The sequence below is a fragment of the Eurosta solidaginis genome, chromosome 1, assembly GCF_040869045.1.
Source record: "Eurosta solidaginis isolate ZX-2024a chromosome 1, ASM4086904v1, whole genome shotgun sequence".
NCBI classification, from domain to species: domain Eukaryota; kingdom Metazoa; phylum Arthropoda; class Insecta; order Diptera; family Tephritidae; genus Eurosta; species Eurosta solidaginis.
This window is the reverse complement of record NC_090319.1, coordinates 346076354-346094548: the sequence shown is the minus strand read 5'-3', so window position 1 is coordinate 346094548 and position 18195 is coordinate 346076354. Positions and strand designations below refer to the sequence as shown.

General features: G+C 35.8%; 1 protein-coding gene across 3 annotated transcripts in view; it reads right to left on the bottom strand.

Annotated features, from left to right (window-relative positions):
- Nucleotides 1–4470: 4470 nt before the first annotated feature.
- mfrn (mitoferrin) overlaps nt 4471–18195 on the bottom strand; it is a 50193-nt gene continuing 36468 nt past the window's right edge. For all 3 annotated transcript variants that reach the window (XM_067762515.1, XM_067762517.1, XM_067762516.1), the window contains exons 5-7: nt 14944–15179; nt 14723–14884; nt 4471–9382 (exon numbers count right to left, since the gene is read on the bottom strand). In XM_067762515.1, coding sequence (XP_067618616.1) covers nt 8912–9382; nt 14723–14884; nt 14944–15179 — 869 coding nt within the window. In that variant the 3' untranslated portion in view covers nt 4471–8911. The remainder of the gene's footprint in view (nt 9383–14722; nt 14885–14943; nt 15180–18195) is intronic.

Genomic DNA, 18195 nt, shown 5'->3' with positions numbered 1-18195 from the left:
ATTGTAAAATTGTGTACATGTCTTCTTTTTTTCGCATAGGGAAAAGGCGTCGGAAAGGACCATGAAGTGGGTCTTAGCCAATCTTGTTTCAGTGAGGTGCTCAACATTTTTGAAACGTTGCTTTGTCCACAATGGATAACTTGGCCAACTGATACGTTGCCATAAAGAATAGAATTTACAGCAATACAGAAATTTCACTTCTTCCACTCAGCTTCCGATTGTGCATTATTTATTGATTTATTTCTAATAATAAAAGAACATATAATTATAAGAGTATCAAATTTCAAAACAAAAAATTACTTAAATTTTGTTTTCCTCTCGTTCGCCTGTAAAAAATAAGTGAACAAATTTGGGTGTTCATTTCGCCCGAACAAAGAGTTGCCGATAAGGTGAAATCTTTTTCGAACACGAAACATTTTTTCGCCACCCTCTGCGATAGGGTGAACAAAAACTGTGAATATTTTCGGGTGAAAATAAAACTCGCGATAAGGGTGAATAGGTCATTATTTTTAGGCCGGGTTTTTCAGTGCGAGTTTGAACTCCAGTTAAAGTTGACTAGATTTTAACCCTGTCACTTCGGCCGCTTAAGCTGAGATGAGCAGCAAGTGTTATGTTGTCAAATAAAGTGGCAAGGTTAAACTCTAGTCAACATTAGTAAGAGTTTAAACTCGCACTGAAAAACCCGGCCTTAATCACCTTTATCGCGAAGTTCACGCGGAAAAGTGTTCGCCTTCACTTCTTTTGTTCGGGTGAACTTTTTCCGCCTATCTCCAATTTTTGGCGAACAAAAGTTCACTTCGAAACAGCTGATGCTCTATTGTGAATTAGCAGTGAACAAATAATTTACTTACAATTGTGTAAGTTTTGTAACAAAGGATATAAAAAAAAATAAATAAATGTAAGGCGCGATAACCTCCGAAGAGATCTAAGGCCGAGCTTCTCTTCCAATTTGCGTCGTGCTCCTCTTGATTTTTCCCTACAAATTGGCCGGACGGGACCTACATGTTTTATGCCGACTCCGAACGGCATCTGCAAGGCAGATGAGGTTTCACTGAGAGCTTTTCATGGCAGAAATACAATCGGAGCGCTTGCCAGACACTGCCGAGGGGCGACCCCGCTTAGAAAAATTTTCTTCTAATTGAAAAATCTTATTTCTAAAATTTTGATGTTGCTTTGCCCGGGAGTTGAACCCAGGGCATACGGCGTGATAGGCGGAGCACGCTACTATCACACCACGGTGGCCGCCCAACAAAGGATATATTTCATTAAAATACAACAAAAATAGAAATAAAAAATTTATAAAATAACGTTTAGTATTGCACTTAGGTTGGTATTGATTGAACGCGAGGAGAATATAAAGGTGAAAGCGATTCGGAGGCAATAAAGGGACAGTTCTAACCCTTTGGAGCTAAATGATTCACTGTAAGCTAAAAATTACTATTTTTAGCACTTTTGAATAATAAGTTAATTTTTTTCAAATAGGTTTCGCCAATATTACAGACTAAACAAGCTGGCATTCTAATATTTGCTAGATATTCTTACCGACTCCTTGCCACCATTGAAGCAAAAATTTGGAGTTCCACCAATTGTAAAGTTGAGTACATGTCTTCGTTTTTTTCGCATAGGGAAAAGGCATTGGAAAGGACCATGAAGTGGGTGGGTCTTAGCCAATCTTGTTTCAGTGAGGTGCACAACATCTTGGAACCGTCGCTTTGTCCACAATGGATAACTTGGCCGACTGATATGTTATCATAAAAATAGAATTTACATACTTAGCAATACAGGAATTTCACTTTTTTCCACTCAGCTTCCGATTGTGCATTATTTATTGATTTATTTTTAATAATAAAAGTACGGTAACGTTTTACAAGATGGTGCACCACCTAATTTTTTATCAAAAATTATCAAAGGTGGTATCAAAAGACGCGTCTCGACCTCAGTGATATGAATCCGAAAGCGGTAATTAAAAATTTTATTTCTGTCGAAAGTTATTCACAAAAAACCGTAAAATGACCCCGAGAGGGTCCGATTTATGGGGCCCGATCTAGTTTTTTTTTTTTTTTGCATAGAACACCTTTCTGCGTTGACGGCCTTCGGCCGCGCTTATAACAAATTACCCTGGGTGTGTGTGTGTGTACAACAAATCTGACAAAAAACAACAACCACATTAAAATTAGAACCGATTTTTTACTTATTTCTTTTGACAGAAATAAAAATTTTAATTTTCGCTTCCGAATTCTAAAAACGGAGGTCGAGACACGTCTTTTGATAATTTTTGATAAAAATTAGGTGGTGCACCGTCTCGTAAAACGTTACCAAAAAACCTATAATTATAATGGTATTAAATTTCAAAACAAACAAGTAAGGAAGGCTAAGTTCGGGTGTAACCGAACATTACATACTCAGCTGAGAGCTTTGGAGACAAAATAAAGGAAAATCACCATTTAGCAAAATGAACCTAGGGTAACCCTGGAATGTGTTTGTATGACATGGGTTTCAAATGGAAGGTATTAAAGAGTATTTTAAAAGGGAGTGCGCCATAGTTCTATAGGTCGACGCAATTTAAAGATATCGCCATAAAGGAGGACCAGGGGTGACTGTAGAATGTGTGTTGTACGATATGTGTATCAAATTGAAGGTATTAATGAGGGTTTTAAAAGGGAGTAGCCCTTAGTTGCATATGTGAAGGCGTTTTCGAGATATCGACCAAAATGTGGACCAGGGTGACCCAGACCATCTTCTGTCAGGTACCGCTAATTTATTTGTATATGTCATACCACGAACAGTATTCCTGCCAAGATTCCAAGGGCTTTTGATTTCGCCCTGCAGAACTTTTTCATTTTCTTCTACTTAATATGGTAGGTGTCACACCCATTTTGCAAAGTTTTTTCTAAAGTTATATTTTGCGTCGAAAAACCAATCCAATTACCATGTTTCATCTCTTTTTTCATATTTGGTACAGAATTATGGCATTTTTTTTTTAATTTTTCGTAATTTTCGATATCGGAAAAGTGGGCGTGGTCATAGGCGGATTTCGGCCATATTTTATACCAAGATAAAGTGAGTTCAGATAAGTACGTAAACTAAGTTGAGTTAAGATATATCGATTTTTGCCCAAGTTATCGGGTTAACGGCCTAGCGGAAGGACAGACGGTCGACTGTGTATAAAAACTGGGCGTGGCTTCAAACGATTTCGCCCATTTTCACAGGAAACAGTTATCGTTATAGAATCTATGCCCCTACCAAATTTCACAAGGATTGGTAAATTTTTGTTACTAATGTTTTATTTTGCGTCATAAGGTCAACGCACCTACCAAGTTTCATCTCTTTATCCGTCTTTGGTAATGAATTATCGCACTTTTTCGATTTTTCGAAATTTTCGATATCGAAAAAGTGGGCGTGGTTGTAGTTCGATTTCGTTCATTTTAAATAGCGATCTGAGATGAGCGCCCAGGAACCTACATACCAAATTTCATCAAGATATCTCAAAATTTACTCATGTTATCGTGTTTACGGACGGACGGACGGACATGGCTAAATGAGTTTCTTTTTTCACCCAGATCATTTTGATATATATAAGTCTATAACTATCTCGATTAGTTTATGCCGTTACGGATTACCGTTATGCGAACAAAGTTAATATACTCTGTAAGCTCTGCTCAGCTGAGTATACAAATTACTTTCATTTTCTTTTCCTCTCGTTCGCCTGTAAAATATAAGTGAACAAATTTGGGTTTCCCCGCTGTTCATTTCGCCCGAACAAAGAGTTGCCGATAAGGTGAAATATTTTTCGAACACGAATAATTTTTTCGCCACCCTCTGCGATAGGGTGAACAAAAACTGTGAATATTTTCGGGTGAAAATAAAACCCGCGATAAGGGTGAATGTCACTTTAAGCTCTGCAGTCGTTTTTCCGAGACCTTCTTAAACATACTGTGACGAATATTCACATCACTAAATAAATGCACAACAACAAAAACCTTAAAGCAAGCAACATAAACACATTAATCACCATGTACACACATACATACAAGCAGCAGAGAGATACTCACAAACGCATTTCATCATCAGCCGAAGTAGTACTCACATATACACACTCATATGGTTACACACTACAAATAAATGTGTGTATGACTGGTGACCAGGTAGAGGATTCTAGAAGAGGAAACGTCTAAACATTTGGACAAGGCAACAGAGAGTATAAAAGCAGAGCAAGCTAAGTGGTCCGTAATCAGTTTTATTTAAGCACGCTATTGGATGTGAAGTTAAGTATTATTGTGAAGTACTTTCAAAGTAATCTGATAAAGACCATTTTTGCATTATTGAATATTGGAGTTATTTATTCAACAGTTTAGCGATTCGAACGTTAGCTGAAGATTTGGAATAAACGGAATTTCCCTAAATTCGTTACAATACTTTTAAATATTTTGCAAACATACCATCCTTTCAATACTAAACAAAAACACAAAGTTTATATATTTTGCGAAAAAGAAAACAATTTTCAGCTTCATTATTTTTTTTTTTTGTTGGTTTGAATGTAAATTACAAGGTTTTGTTGCGTAATTTATAATAACAATAAAATTTTTAAGTTAGCATATATTAAGAGTTTATTACATTTAATATAATTTAAAATAATAGTATTATCAATTTTCATAGCTTGCTGAGTCACCACGCTAAAACCACAATCCAAATATTTGTTTTTTGTATGTGTGTATGTATGTACGTAGAATGAAAAAAAAACCCAAACAATTTGTATGAAAATCACGTACGTCTTTTGTATGAGCAAAATCAGCATAAAATTCCGTAATCCAAAGAGCACGTACTAGATATAAACACATCACAGTAAAAAAAAAAGTCGGTAATGGTGATACGCTGCTAAAAGAGTAAAATGCTGCGCTAATGGAATCTCTAGCGCGCACTGATGGCCTGATATGAAACTTCTTGCTCTCTGAGAGCGCGTGAAAATGTGTATGTTTTATAATATTGGCCATAGATGCCATCATGCTCAAAATCAAATTTGGGCATTTCAGAATAACTTTGGGGTATTTTACATGGTAAAGGTTTATGATTTTCACTGAAAATTTGCTCAAAAATTATCCATTGGAATATCAAAAAACTCGAATTGATTTCAGGATTACAAACCCAAAGAAAATAACTATTTTTTACCCGTGGAAAATTTATCTGTGACAACAGCTTTCATCGAGGGCTACATACGAAACGGGTTTTGGTAGCGACTTTCGATTGGTGAAAAAGTTGGCTTGATGTAAGTGGATGGATAAAGGCCATGTTTTTGTGGAGCGTTGCGACATTCCATTTTTGACAGCTGAGATAAATTGTAGGTATACGTATAGGTTGACGCAACATGTTTAATTAACAGCCTTTTGCGGACAACGCAGATACTTCTCCAAGTGATCTAATTTCGTAATTTTTATACAATTTTTTGCGTTTTTTATTGTATGTGGATATACATATGTATGTACATAAATGTTTTGGTCGCATCAAAGTAAAAAAAGGGGCTAGCCGTTCATTGTTATCTTATGGCGGTGCCAGAGCAACAAAGCAAAGCAACGCAATCGAAATATATTATTTCATATTTTTTCACTTATCTACCACCAAATATTTCTACAAAACTTCGCCTTTTTTATACATTTTAATAAGTTTTTATCAGCTTACTTGCTGATTTATTTGAAAATAATGAAACCGAACGAATTTCTTGGAGTTTTTTAGGCAACTCTATAGCCATCTGATGTTTCAAGACCCATTCTTGGAAACGAATGAACTTTTGTTTACAATTGAATGAACAGATAGCAGATTTCAAGACCAATTCCTGGAAACGAATTGAGAGAATGAATGTTTCGTATCAGGTCATCAGTGCTAGCGCGGAAACAATATGCGAGGGTTACACGCCAACCAATTGATTTCTAAAAGATAATTGTGAACAATATATATACATATGTATTGGTCAGGGATTCTGATGACCTCTTCTGTAACTTGACATAAAATGGAGATAGTTCTGATTTGTTTTTTGTATTTGTATAGGTAAAAAGAACACCTCCAACCGATCAACATAATTACCTAATTTCGAGTGCAACATTATTTCATATCAAAACAAACTTTCGCATCGTGTCACAGAAAGGGGCTAATGAGAATTATTTGCGAATGTTGAATGAGATTTGTTTTAGGAGAATCCATAATCAATATCTAGTTTGCTTCAATTGAGATTCCGAAACCAATTGGCTTTACAGCAACCACCTGTATCGTAAATGTGCATTGTTTTTGTAATTTTTTTTAGGGTTTTATTATGCATTAAATACTGCCAGATCACATAAGTATACCCATTAGACTGGTTCGATTTAATAATCGATATCGCGCCATCGATTTTTCGATAGGATTTGGGCTCAGGAAAAAAGTTCCTCTACGCATACCCAAAAAAATAATTTTCGAGCTTGCGAAATTTCATCGACTTTATGCATTTTTTAATTTTCAAGGCTCCAAAACATTTTTTATGTATTTTTTTCGTGTAAATTGGCAAATGCAAAATTGGTAAATGCAGTTTTTTGAAAAAAAAAAATTTTCTTTTATGGAGATTTAGAAAAAATCGACTTTTTTTTCGCAGGCTCGAAAATAATTTTTTTGGGTATGCGTAGTGGAACTTTTTTTCCTCAGCCCAAATCCAATCAAAAATCGATGGAGCGATATAGATTAACTTTCGTCCATACAAATCGACCCAACCCAATACCCATGTTAGAGTATGCAGCTAGATTTAGGGGCTAATTAATGGTGACATAACCAGATAAAACAGCTGATCGAACCACCTTATGGAAATCAATGGAATCGATTAATGGTGCCATGCCATAACGCTAACGCCATAACCATATCATAGCTAACCAATGGGTTTTTGGTTTTTCGCCATATCCATAACCTAAAAATATATGAGTTGGAGAATTTATTAACTTTTTGTAGATTTTATTTATTGTTTTTTTTTTGGATACGTTTTGAATAAGAGACTTATTTATTGTGGTATATGTTTGTAATTTTTTGCGTTTTCTTCATTTTTATAAAATTTTCACGACTTTTAGGTTAAGGCACCAATAACTGATGCTAATTTGATATGGATAAGTAAAAATATGGTTACGACTATAGCGCTAGGGTTAAGGAAGTATAACTGGCCCTTTAAATAGATTTCTTTTACACCGTATAGTAACCCTATATGACAATATTAATTTCGTTTCTGTGTATTGGACCAAACCATTCTTTTAAGAGATTCAGCCATAAACAAAAAGGCAATTTCTCCGCTTTTCCAATTAAACCTACGGAATATAGTTATGGGCTATCGAATTTTGAAGTTGAGCCCTTCCTAATTAAAATTCAAACAAAAAGTAAAAATATAGGTGCAGTCTGTCTTCTTTTCTTATTTGAACGGTATACATTCTTTCCAAGCTTATACAACAGGTATTATAAGAAGTCAATGAGCAGATCTTAAAAAAAAAATCAAAGGCTATAAACTACTCGGTAATGCTATGTTTTTCGATAAACCAGGTTTGGTCTAATTTTAAAAACAAACAAAAAAAAAGCACTTGCTATTGTGTTTTTTTTGAGTTCAGGGTCGAACCAGGCCAATTCTGACAGCGAAATAAGGCAGGCCAGGTTACGCCTACATTTATACATTTTTAGTTTTTAAAAAACAGTAAATGAAAAAATATTTGGATGGGTTGCATTTCGAACTTCGACTATGCTTTGGAGGCTTACTTCGAAAAAGGGGGGAATCAGTTGTTCGCTTAGGGATAAATTTCTAAAAAAAGAGTCCAAAACGCAGTGTTGTACAGTGTAAGTAATTGCCAATTTCCTTGAAATTCACCGTACTTTTTTTAGTTTTTTTCTTTTTGTGTTTACATCTAAGCTTGGCTGTATTTTTTTATGCGATTTTGTATTATTTTATAATTTTATAAACTATGTTTATTTGTATGGTGTATTGTAATTAGATTACAAGTTGTTGCTCTTTTGTAAAGACTTTATTGTGTACAGTATTTTTTAAACACGTATATATTTTTCGAATTGGGGTTTCACTATTCAAATTGATTATTGTTTTTTTTTTTTAATGTTTATTTTATTTTTACAAACAAGAACTTTCACTTCGTTCGAAATTCACAGTAGAGAGATAGGAGGGGGAAAAGCGTGGCATATTAGAAAGTGACTATTCGCTTGTTGTGAAGACAAAGACATGCATACATAAATTTATTTACAACATAATACTATGTAAAAGGATAATTTGATTTTAAGATGGCAAATTATTTTCTATTCTGTTTTCGTTTATTTTTAGCACTGGTACGCTTTCGTGGCATATTCCATTGTTGTTTACTTATGCACATATATATATGTATTTTTTTTATTCACTTTTCACTTTTAATGATGCTTGTTTTAAGTTTAATATTTTTGCATACATATTTCTTCCTTGAGATTTCTCTTTGTATGGTGAGTATCAACAGGCTGGAGGTGGGTATATACAAAATACCACAAAAGTAAATAAATCACATTCTTCAACAGAAATAAAAAAAAAAATTTGCCTTTTAATGTCTTCATCTTTGAGCAATCAATCTTAAGTCTTCTTCGTGTGGGGCACGCATGCAGGGGTGAGCCACAGTGTGACGGTCCACGTCGACGCTGCGCAATCGTATATCACCCCTACCATCACTGACCACGCCTGTGACAAAAAAAAATACACTTAAAAATACACAGCAACGCCACAGTTTCTTGTATAGATGTAATGTGCATCGCTGGCCGTTGAATTCGTTTACTGTGCATTTTTCTTCTTGCTTTTTTTTTTTTTTGTACATATATATATATATTTTTCGTATGCTCCCCCTCTTTCTAACTCATGTTTTTGTAATTAAATTGAACCACTCTCATGCAATTATGGACTTCGGTATCTATGTTCAAATGGTCTCGCGGCGCTTTCCGTATGCCTCGTATGCAAATTCAATGCAGATGTTGTCACATTACTAGGCAGTTCACATACACTTTTAATTGCTGTTGCACCTACTGAAGATGGACCACTACTGCCACCTGTCGCTCCACCTGAACCTGAGCTTGATGAAGAAGCGGCACCACTGCTTGTTGATGTTTGGTTCGCTACTTCTTCTGAAGTTTTACTGACTGTTGTTGTTATTGGTAGCACATACGCAGTTTTTTCGGGTGTTTCATCTCGCCGTTGCAACGCATTCTTTCCTGTTATCGATGATTTGTACGTACTATGATTTGAACCAGCCAAATAGAATTTAAAGAATTCATATGTTGACCAACAAATTGCTGTGGCTGGCATTGCGTACAACACACGTGCTAACATACCACGGAAAAAGCCTTTAACGCCAGCTACACTGTAAATCTGAAACCAAAAGAACAATCAATTACTATGACTACATGAGTTTGTAAAGTATGATTTCTTTGGAAAATATAGCTAAAAGAACGCCTGTAATTGGTAATAAAATAGATCTTCGAAATTTTTCGAAAACGTAGGAAGTTACTTGTTTCAGAACGACGAGCCTTAATCAAAATCGAAATTTAAACAAAAAACGCAAAATTGTTCGAAAGTAACACTCAAAGGAATCATTTCCAATGGTAATAAAGAAAAAGGGCTGGTATCTGCAGTTTTTGGGTTAATAAAAAACTAATAAAAAAATTAAAAACTATTTTAAAATACTTTACAAACTTGAACATGCTCTTTTATTCGATATCGAATTACATATTTCGGACTACTGATGTCTATGATATCGAAATTTGTAAAGCACTTCCTTTTGTAACGTCGTCGCGTCAAGTTCGTTTTTCCCCACAACTCAACCGCGTGCTATAAAAGGACGCTATTCATGCGGTAGAGAACAAAATGGCGGATAGTGTGGGAATAGAAGTGACAAAAAATTAAATTAAAAACATTTAAAAAACTAAAAAATTTATTGTACTTGGAGTAAACCATGAAATCAGAATATATCTAAATATAAAATAACCTCAATTACACAGAAACCTACGCACATGGTTCTGGCCTTAGTGTATTACCTGTGTGTTGGTGGAGCAACTTGAAAAAAGATGACGGCAAGCCATATATTGAAATATTTTACATACGATTTTATTGAATACTGTTGGAATATATCCTGGTATATGTGGATCTCAGAGTCCCTACCATTGAAATCAATTAAAAAAACCGAAATTTGTAACGTTTTTTTGTTTCGAAAACTAATCAGATTAAGAATGTTTACTAGACTGGGTCGATTTATTAACCGATATCGCGCCATCGATTTTTCGATAGGATTTGGGCTCAGGAAAAAAAGTTCCAATACACATACCCAAAAAAATAATTTTCGAGCCTGCGAAATTTCATTTTTTTGACTTTTTTTCATATTTTTTTTGCATATTAAAATTGTTTAATAGGTCATGAAAAAAACCTTAAAAATGAAAGTCGAAAAAAAGTTAAAAATATGAAATTTCGCATGCTCGAAAATAATTTTTTTGGGTATGCGTAGTGGAACTTTTTTCGTGAGCCCAAATCCTATCTAACTTTCCTCCATACAAATCGACCCAGTCTAATGTTTACTCCTGAGAGTCCAAAAACAGCATACAACTTGATTAACAAATGTTATCATTTATCATCCATTTTCAAAACTTTCTGAGAATGCAGTTTTTGTAATTCAATCCAATAAGTAAAACTTGAAATTTGAAATATCGCATTGACTTTCGACAATTTTTGTTTCGAAAGGGCTATAATTTTTCAAATAAATTTTCAACTATAAGAGACTTATAAACCAAACTAAATTTTTACAGTGTGCAATAATCCGTCGGGTATTCGAGGAAACGAATTTTTTTTTTTTGGATTTCCACAATAAGGTTTCTTTGGTCCAATACCCAGCAAAAATGAAGATTCGATTTTTTATACGAAAGAAAATCTGAGTCTTCCGAAAAAATTTTCATAAATTAATGTGAAAATTTAAAATACTTCAAATTCGTACTTTGTACTCAAACATTTTCAGAAAATTTAAGTAGAAACTTCGCAATTTTCATTAAGATTTTCTAATCACTTCTATAATTTTTTAAAATTTTCGAGAACGTTTTTGAAATTGGTTTGGATAGTTTTCGTTAAGTATTCATTAAAATTCTATTTAAAAACTAAGAAATTTTCAAGAAAATTTTAAAACACTTCGAGTTTTTGAAAACGCGTTTGAAACTCTCCTACATACATATCTTTCGTTAAACATTCATTACCGCTTTTTTCTAAAATTAATAACTGATCCAATTTTTTAATAACACTATATGGGAAGTTAAAATTTTCTGTGTATTGAGCCAAATCAACATAGCAAAAAATCAGTTTTTCCGCTTTTCGAAGTTGGCTTAAAAAATCTAGTTATAGGCTTTCAAAGTTTGAAAATGAACCTTTTGTATATTTTAAATTAATGAACGCAAATGAATGATGATGCTCCGGCTAAGAAATAATTTTATCGGAAACCGCCTATGGTCGGGAGTAGAGGTTTACGCCGGTCACTTAATCGGCGGCGGTGGCGTAGGCTCTATTATATACCGGCGGGGGCGGCGTGGCCGGCGCGCCGACAAAGTGATCGGCGTAAACCTCTGAATCGAATCGTTGTACTTCAAAGTATCACATTGTCCTCAACTAATGAATATGGAAACATACTGCTGACGTCAATGGTATGTTTGACGATCTGGAACAATATCATTTACTTGTGGATGAAGATCTGGGAGGCTTGTAAAGCGAAAATAAAAAAAAATAATATTGGGAAAGGTTTTGTTTATATGTATTTAAGGAAATTGACGTTTCGGAAAGATCCGCGGGTTTTGGCTCAAAATCTCGTGGATCGTTCAAAAAATTTCGGGAGTAGCTCCTTGCGGAAAGAGCGAGAAATACTTTAAATGGTCACACTTTTTTAGCGCAGTTTCACCGAAGGATATGTTCTGGGCTAACTCTAATATCCGTCGTCGGCACGATTTCTTTAAATCATTTGTGGCTACATGCTGGTCACGCACAAAGGCGACTTACGGTTGCTATAAATTATCTACTAATAGTCATGACTCTCGTGGCACCGTTTTAACGATTAGCATCAATGCGGGCTTATTGTTGATCGCGCCAAGGGGCGCCTTCAGATTTTTTGGCTGTTTTTAAGAGCTACAATTCCCGACGTGCGAATAGTAGCAATCCCGACCACCAGTCGATACTACGCATCCTGGCCCTTATACTATATGCCAGCAGAATCCATAGGACTGCGACTTCGAACTGATACCTTCATCGACGTTACTTTCCTAGAAGGTCTATGTTGCGGATTATTACCTTCTCTTGTAGATTTACCTTTTGCGGCTAATACCTGTAGCGGGTTGTCAGTACGGCAAGAAATGCTTCTGCTGCTCTGATGCGGCGGTTTCCAAATTGAAATGAATCAACACTCGAGAATACTTTAATTCTTAACAACAAATAACTTTATTAATTGAAATGATTGTACTCAAAAATATTGGCAAGTATTAGCAAAACAATTATTCGATAGCGAGCGGTATATATAAGAAAAATGGACTGTATGCCAGAATGTAAGCAAGAATTGAGTACAAAAAGGAATAGAGATAATGCAAATGTCAATAAATACAGGAAGCATGATTGTGCATTAACCCTTGTAGTAATAAATAAATACATATGTCTCATGGTTGAAAATTCGAACTCAACAGTTTAGGTGTAGCTCCGAAGACTTTCTGATGGATGGTTTTGTCGCGCTATGCTTCCCAGCTACACCAAAAAAACACATTGTAACGTTAGGGAGTAACTATTCGGCCAAGGATGCCGCCTTCGAAACCATGAGCAGTCTAAGTGGATATCATTGCGTAACTCATGTGTGATGGTGGACATCTACATAATTTAAACTTTACAAGGACCGTGGATAAATGTTTTAAAATATAGACCAAAAGTTGCAGACGATTGTGTTCGATATATTGACCTCAATACTCTTCGTTTCCGGCCTTATGATATAAGAGCTCATTATGGATGACCGCCTTTAGTTTTCAGACTAGTTCGACTATCCCCTACGTTTTTAACCCGTTCATTTGGACATGGTTAAAAAATGTGCCTACATATTCACATTTGTAACAGAAGCCGTCACGTGTTGGTCATATTTAAACATGGTTGATAGGTATCCAATGTGATTCACTCCAAGGGACTAGTTGGGGATAGGGCCGCCAACTTTAGGAAATGTCAAACCAAGAGACTTGGGTGTTGAATGATGAAGTGTTAAAATAAAAAATAAGATTTCAGACGCTATTTTATAGTTCAGCAAATAAATTGATTTTTCAAACCCTTCTCATACGTGTTGAAGACATATGCAACTTAAGTGTGACCTGAGAATCATTTCTAAGGAGAATTTAAACCACTGGAGCCTACTAAAGGATTTTGCATCACTGATTTCGCTTATTCTTTCAGTCAATCGAGAAATACAATTCGGCACCTTTTTCGGGTAACTTGCTTTTTTAACAACTTGAGGACTTGGGGCACTTTATTTAAATTCATTGTACTTTATCAATTTTTGAAAAAATTATGCGAAGTGAGCATTTAAATTTATTATATAATTTTTTTTTAAGTGTTTTGTTTTAATAACTTGGTGAATTCGGTGATGCGAAATCCGTGTTAAGCTGGCTTTGAAAGCGCCTGTTTTCTCAAATAACTTTTGAACGGTTAGAAAGTGTTAAATTTCGCAATTGGATTTTTATAACCGGCAGTGATGCGCATCCCTTGATACGCCTTTCGACCATATCGGACCAATTTTCGAGATGAACAGTAAATGCCTAGACAGTCTTAAAAGAGTAGAAAATATAGTAACGCGCCGAACGCCGCCGCAGCGCCGATATTTTTGACATTCGGCGGCGGCGTGCGAAAAACGTCGCTAATCGGCGGCGGCGGCGGCGGCGTTTATCGGCGGGGTATATCTCTAGTTGGCGGCCACCGTGGTGTGATGGTAGCGTGCTCCGCCTATCACACCGTATGCCCTGGGTTCAACTCCCTGGCAAAGCAATATCAAAAAAAATTTTAGAAATAAGGTTTTTCAATTAGAAGAAAATTTTTCTAAGCGGGGTCGCCCCTCGGCAGTGTTTGGCAAGCGCTCCGGGTGTATTTCTGCCATGAAAATCTCTCAGTGAAAACTCATCTGCCTTGCAGATGCCGTTCGGAGTCGGCATAAAACATGTAGGTCCCGTCCGGCCAATTTGTAGGGAAAATCAAGAGGAGCACGACGCAAATTGGAAGAGAAGCTCGGCCTTAGATCTCTTCGGAGGTTATCGCGCCTTACATTTATTTTTTATTTATTTATATCTCTAGTCGGGAGGATCAGGTGGAAAACGATTTACATTCCCTGGGTGTGACCAATTGGCGCCAGTTAACCAAACGAAGAAGAAACTGGCGCGCCTTATTGAACGGCCACAGCAGTTTAAACGTCTAGGCGCCAGTTAAGTAAGGTTAAAATAAATGATTTTAAACTTTTGCCTCTTCATTTTTATTTTTAAATATAAATTAAATAAATTGGTTTGATGCAATAACCAGCCGGGTGCTGTACAGTGTAGTTTTGGCTACTATTTTCGTTATGATTGTATATTGTATAAAGAGCAAATATTTTAGATGCTATTTTTCAAACAATACCCAAATCATAGATGTGTATCTAAAACAAATATTTACGTACACTCTGTACTTCCTTACCTGTCGAATTGCTTCCACCATGCCTTTTGTATGGCCATTTTCTTGTGTGTTTAATAATGTTTTCACAACATCCAATGGCGTTGTAAAAGCAGCCGCGCTTCCACCGGCAGCACCACCAGCAACCATATGAACCATAGGATTATATCCTCGTTCGTCATTCAACTATTAAAAATATGTTTAAACTTTATTTAGTAAAATATTTTAATTGTAATTTTTCATACCATATTCTGAAAAAATTCATACGTCGCAAAATGTATTGTCTGATATGGTATATTCATCACCAGTTGCGTTGAGTAAGATCGGTAGAACGCATGAATGCCTTCAGTCCGATATACATCCTTCATACAACCAATAACAGTTTTATATTTTGAATTATACATTTGCATACGTTGTTTTATCACTTCTGTGGGATTCGATACAGCATCGTGTATGAGTGTCGCTACAGCGCCAGAGGCCACTAAGAGGGCGAAGCGTCAAATAAAAAAATATATTTTGTTAGCAGTATAAAAATATGAGTTTACATACATATGTACAGCCGCTTATAGAAAATAGCAGTTAAAATTAACACCAATTTTTTAAAATTAAAACTATGCATACTAGGATGGGTCAAATTTATTGTTGAAAAGGCACATCCAGTTTCTGAATCGGTAATAGTGCAGTTTACGGTACCCACCGAAATTTGGGCCAAAATTTTCGAGTGAGGTATCAAAAGACGCGTATTCACGTCTAGATCAAGAATCCGAAAGCGGAAGTTAACTTTTTTACCCGTTCAAAAGATATTAACGAAAAGCCGAAAAAAGACCCGCGGGTCCCTCCGAAACCGGGGTGGGATCCATAGTATTTTTGCGCAGAATACCTTTCTGGCTACTGCCACGGTGATGCACAATTTTTTTTGTGGGAAGGTACAACCACAACAACCACATGAAAATCGCCAACTTTAACTGCAAATATCTCCGGAGAGAGATACAATTTTTCTTTTCCGCCTTATTGTTCTCGACATTAATACGCGTCTTTGATACCTCACTCGAAAATCTTGGTCCAACTTTAGGGTGGGTACCGTAAACTGCACTACTACCTCTGAATCTATGGGTCATGCTGAGTAATATTGTCCATGGGACCATAGGTCTGAAATGAATTTCGAGCCTCCCTAATTTTGTTAGAAACTATTTTTTTTTAGAAGTTTTTATTATTATTTTTGTTAGAAAATATGTTGGGCTATTTAAAAATTGAATTTGCAATATGGAAAAGTAAAATATTCGTCGCTATGGGGCGCTTTCCTGCTATTTTTCGCATTTTATCTTTTCTTTTTGGGGAAAATCGACGAATTTGTTGCAAAAATCGACGAATATTTTACTTTTCCATATTGCAAATTCAATTTTTAAATAGCCCAACATAGTTTCTAACAAAAATAATAATAAAAATTTCTAAAAAAAATATTTTCTAACAAAATTAGGGAGGCTCGAAATTCATATCAGACCTATGGTCCCATGGACAATATTACTCAGTGTGACCCATAGATTCAGAAACTGCATGTACACCTGAAGTTCTTTTCCCCCATACAATTTGACCCGCCCTAAAAAATCGATGCGAGATTTGAGCGATTTATAACATGTACTTTATCAGACTTTGACTGGGATACAAAGCTGCATACTCAAAAAACTCCAAAACTAAAACTTAAAATTGTCATGCAAACTTTTAACATTTTTAAGATTTCCGTATTTTTAGGAAACAGGCTTAAGATGGGTTCGGATGGCTTCAGTTACAGAATTCCGTAAAGTTTTTTCTTAAATTATCGAAAATGCGACAGAAGTTGAAAAACTTCATACTCAAAAATTTTCAGAAAATTCGAAATTTTAAGTCAGTTTTTGAACATTTCTCATATTTTCGAATCTTTCGAAAACTTTTTTGAGATAAATTTGCATAGTTTTTTAGTTACAGAGTTCATTAAAGTGTTTTTTTACGCAAATAGTAAAAGAAAATAATAAAATTTGCTTCTAATGTTTACTATTTTCATATTCGCATATATCGATTACTGAGTGGAATATCAAGCTATATCGGTTGACGTTTCGAAACTGTTCGACTTCAGACAACTTTTAAATAACGTCCTATTCCAGAGTTTGTTTCAAAAACACTCTACCTCAAAATTAGGTTGAAGAATGCCCTATCTCAGGATTTGTTTCAAAAACTATCTGAGCTGAAATTCAACACATTTTGACATTAGCTGGATCGTTTATGAAAAAAAAATCTAAGATTTGGCGTTCTTCAACCAAATTCTGATATAGGGCGTTTTTGAAACTTATTCAGAAATAGGGCGTTTTCGAAACCGCAGCCAAGATAGAATGATATTCCACTCAGCTGTTGTTATGAGGTGTTGCAAACCAAAACGCAAGTAGTGACTCCTAACAAGTTCCTAGATAAATGAGAAAAAGTCTTAAAATGAGGCAGATTTTCAAATAACAACTAGATTTGAAGTTAAAACAGGTTTGGTCTTAAAAACTTTTTTATTGCGTTTTTTTTCGAAATTTTTTGGAATTATTGCATTTTGATGGCAACAGTATTAACTATTTGTAGATTAAAAACAATAAATGTAAGGCGCAATAACCTCCAAAGATATCACCAGCGGGTTAGGGAGCTTAGAATATACCCGCGGAAAGTACGCGTGTCGTAAGAGGCGACTAAAAACCGAATTGATTCAAGTGGTTGTGCAGCGAACCCTTTCAAGGGGTTTCCAGTGCAATTACCTACCCGTGGCGAATCCTAATGGATCTAGGGGGTGGGAGGGCGTTTTGGTCTATAAGGTTTCATGTGGTCATACTAAATAGTTCCCGAGATGGTCGGGCTAGTACCTTAATGGTGCTTGTTACCGGATCTGCATCCGGCAAAGGACCATGAACATTCGATAACACTGCTCAAAACCTTCGGGGATTGTCCTTATCGCTTCAACAACAACAACCTCCGAAGATATTTTGGGCCGGGCTTCTCTTCAAATTTGGGTCGGGCTCCTTTTAGTTTTTCCTACTGGTGGGACAGTACCTACATGCTGACTCGGAACGGCATCTACAAGGTAGTTGAGTTTTCACTGAGAAGTTTTTCATGGCAAAAATACACTCGTAGTGCTTGCAAATCACTGCCGAGGGGTGACCCCGCTTAGAAAAACTTTCTTCTAATTGAAAAAACTGGTTCCTTAAATTTTGATGTTGCTTTGCCTGGTGCGTAAACCCAGGATCTTCGATGTGGTGGGCGGAGCACGCTACCACCATACCACGGCGGCCGTCTTTGTAGAATAAGAGAGGCTTATTTCAGCGACGCTGGGAAAAATGGGTGGATTCTGTGTACCATTTTCGTCATATTAGTACTCCAATATGAAGTACATGGGCCAACTTCTGATTTTTTGGAAAATTCGCGCCCGTAAACGTTCCATGCCGTAAATCTGAAGAAGTATGCCGAGTAGATGATCCTGGCCTAGGACATCG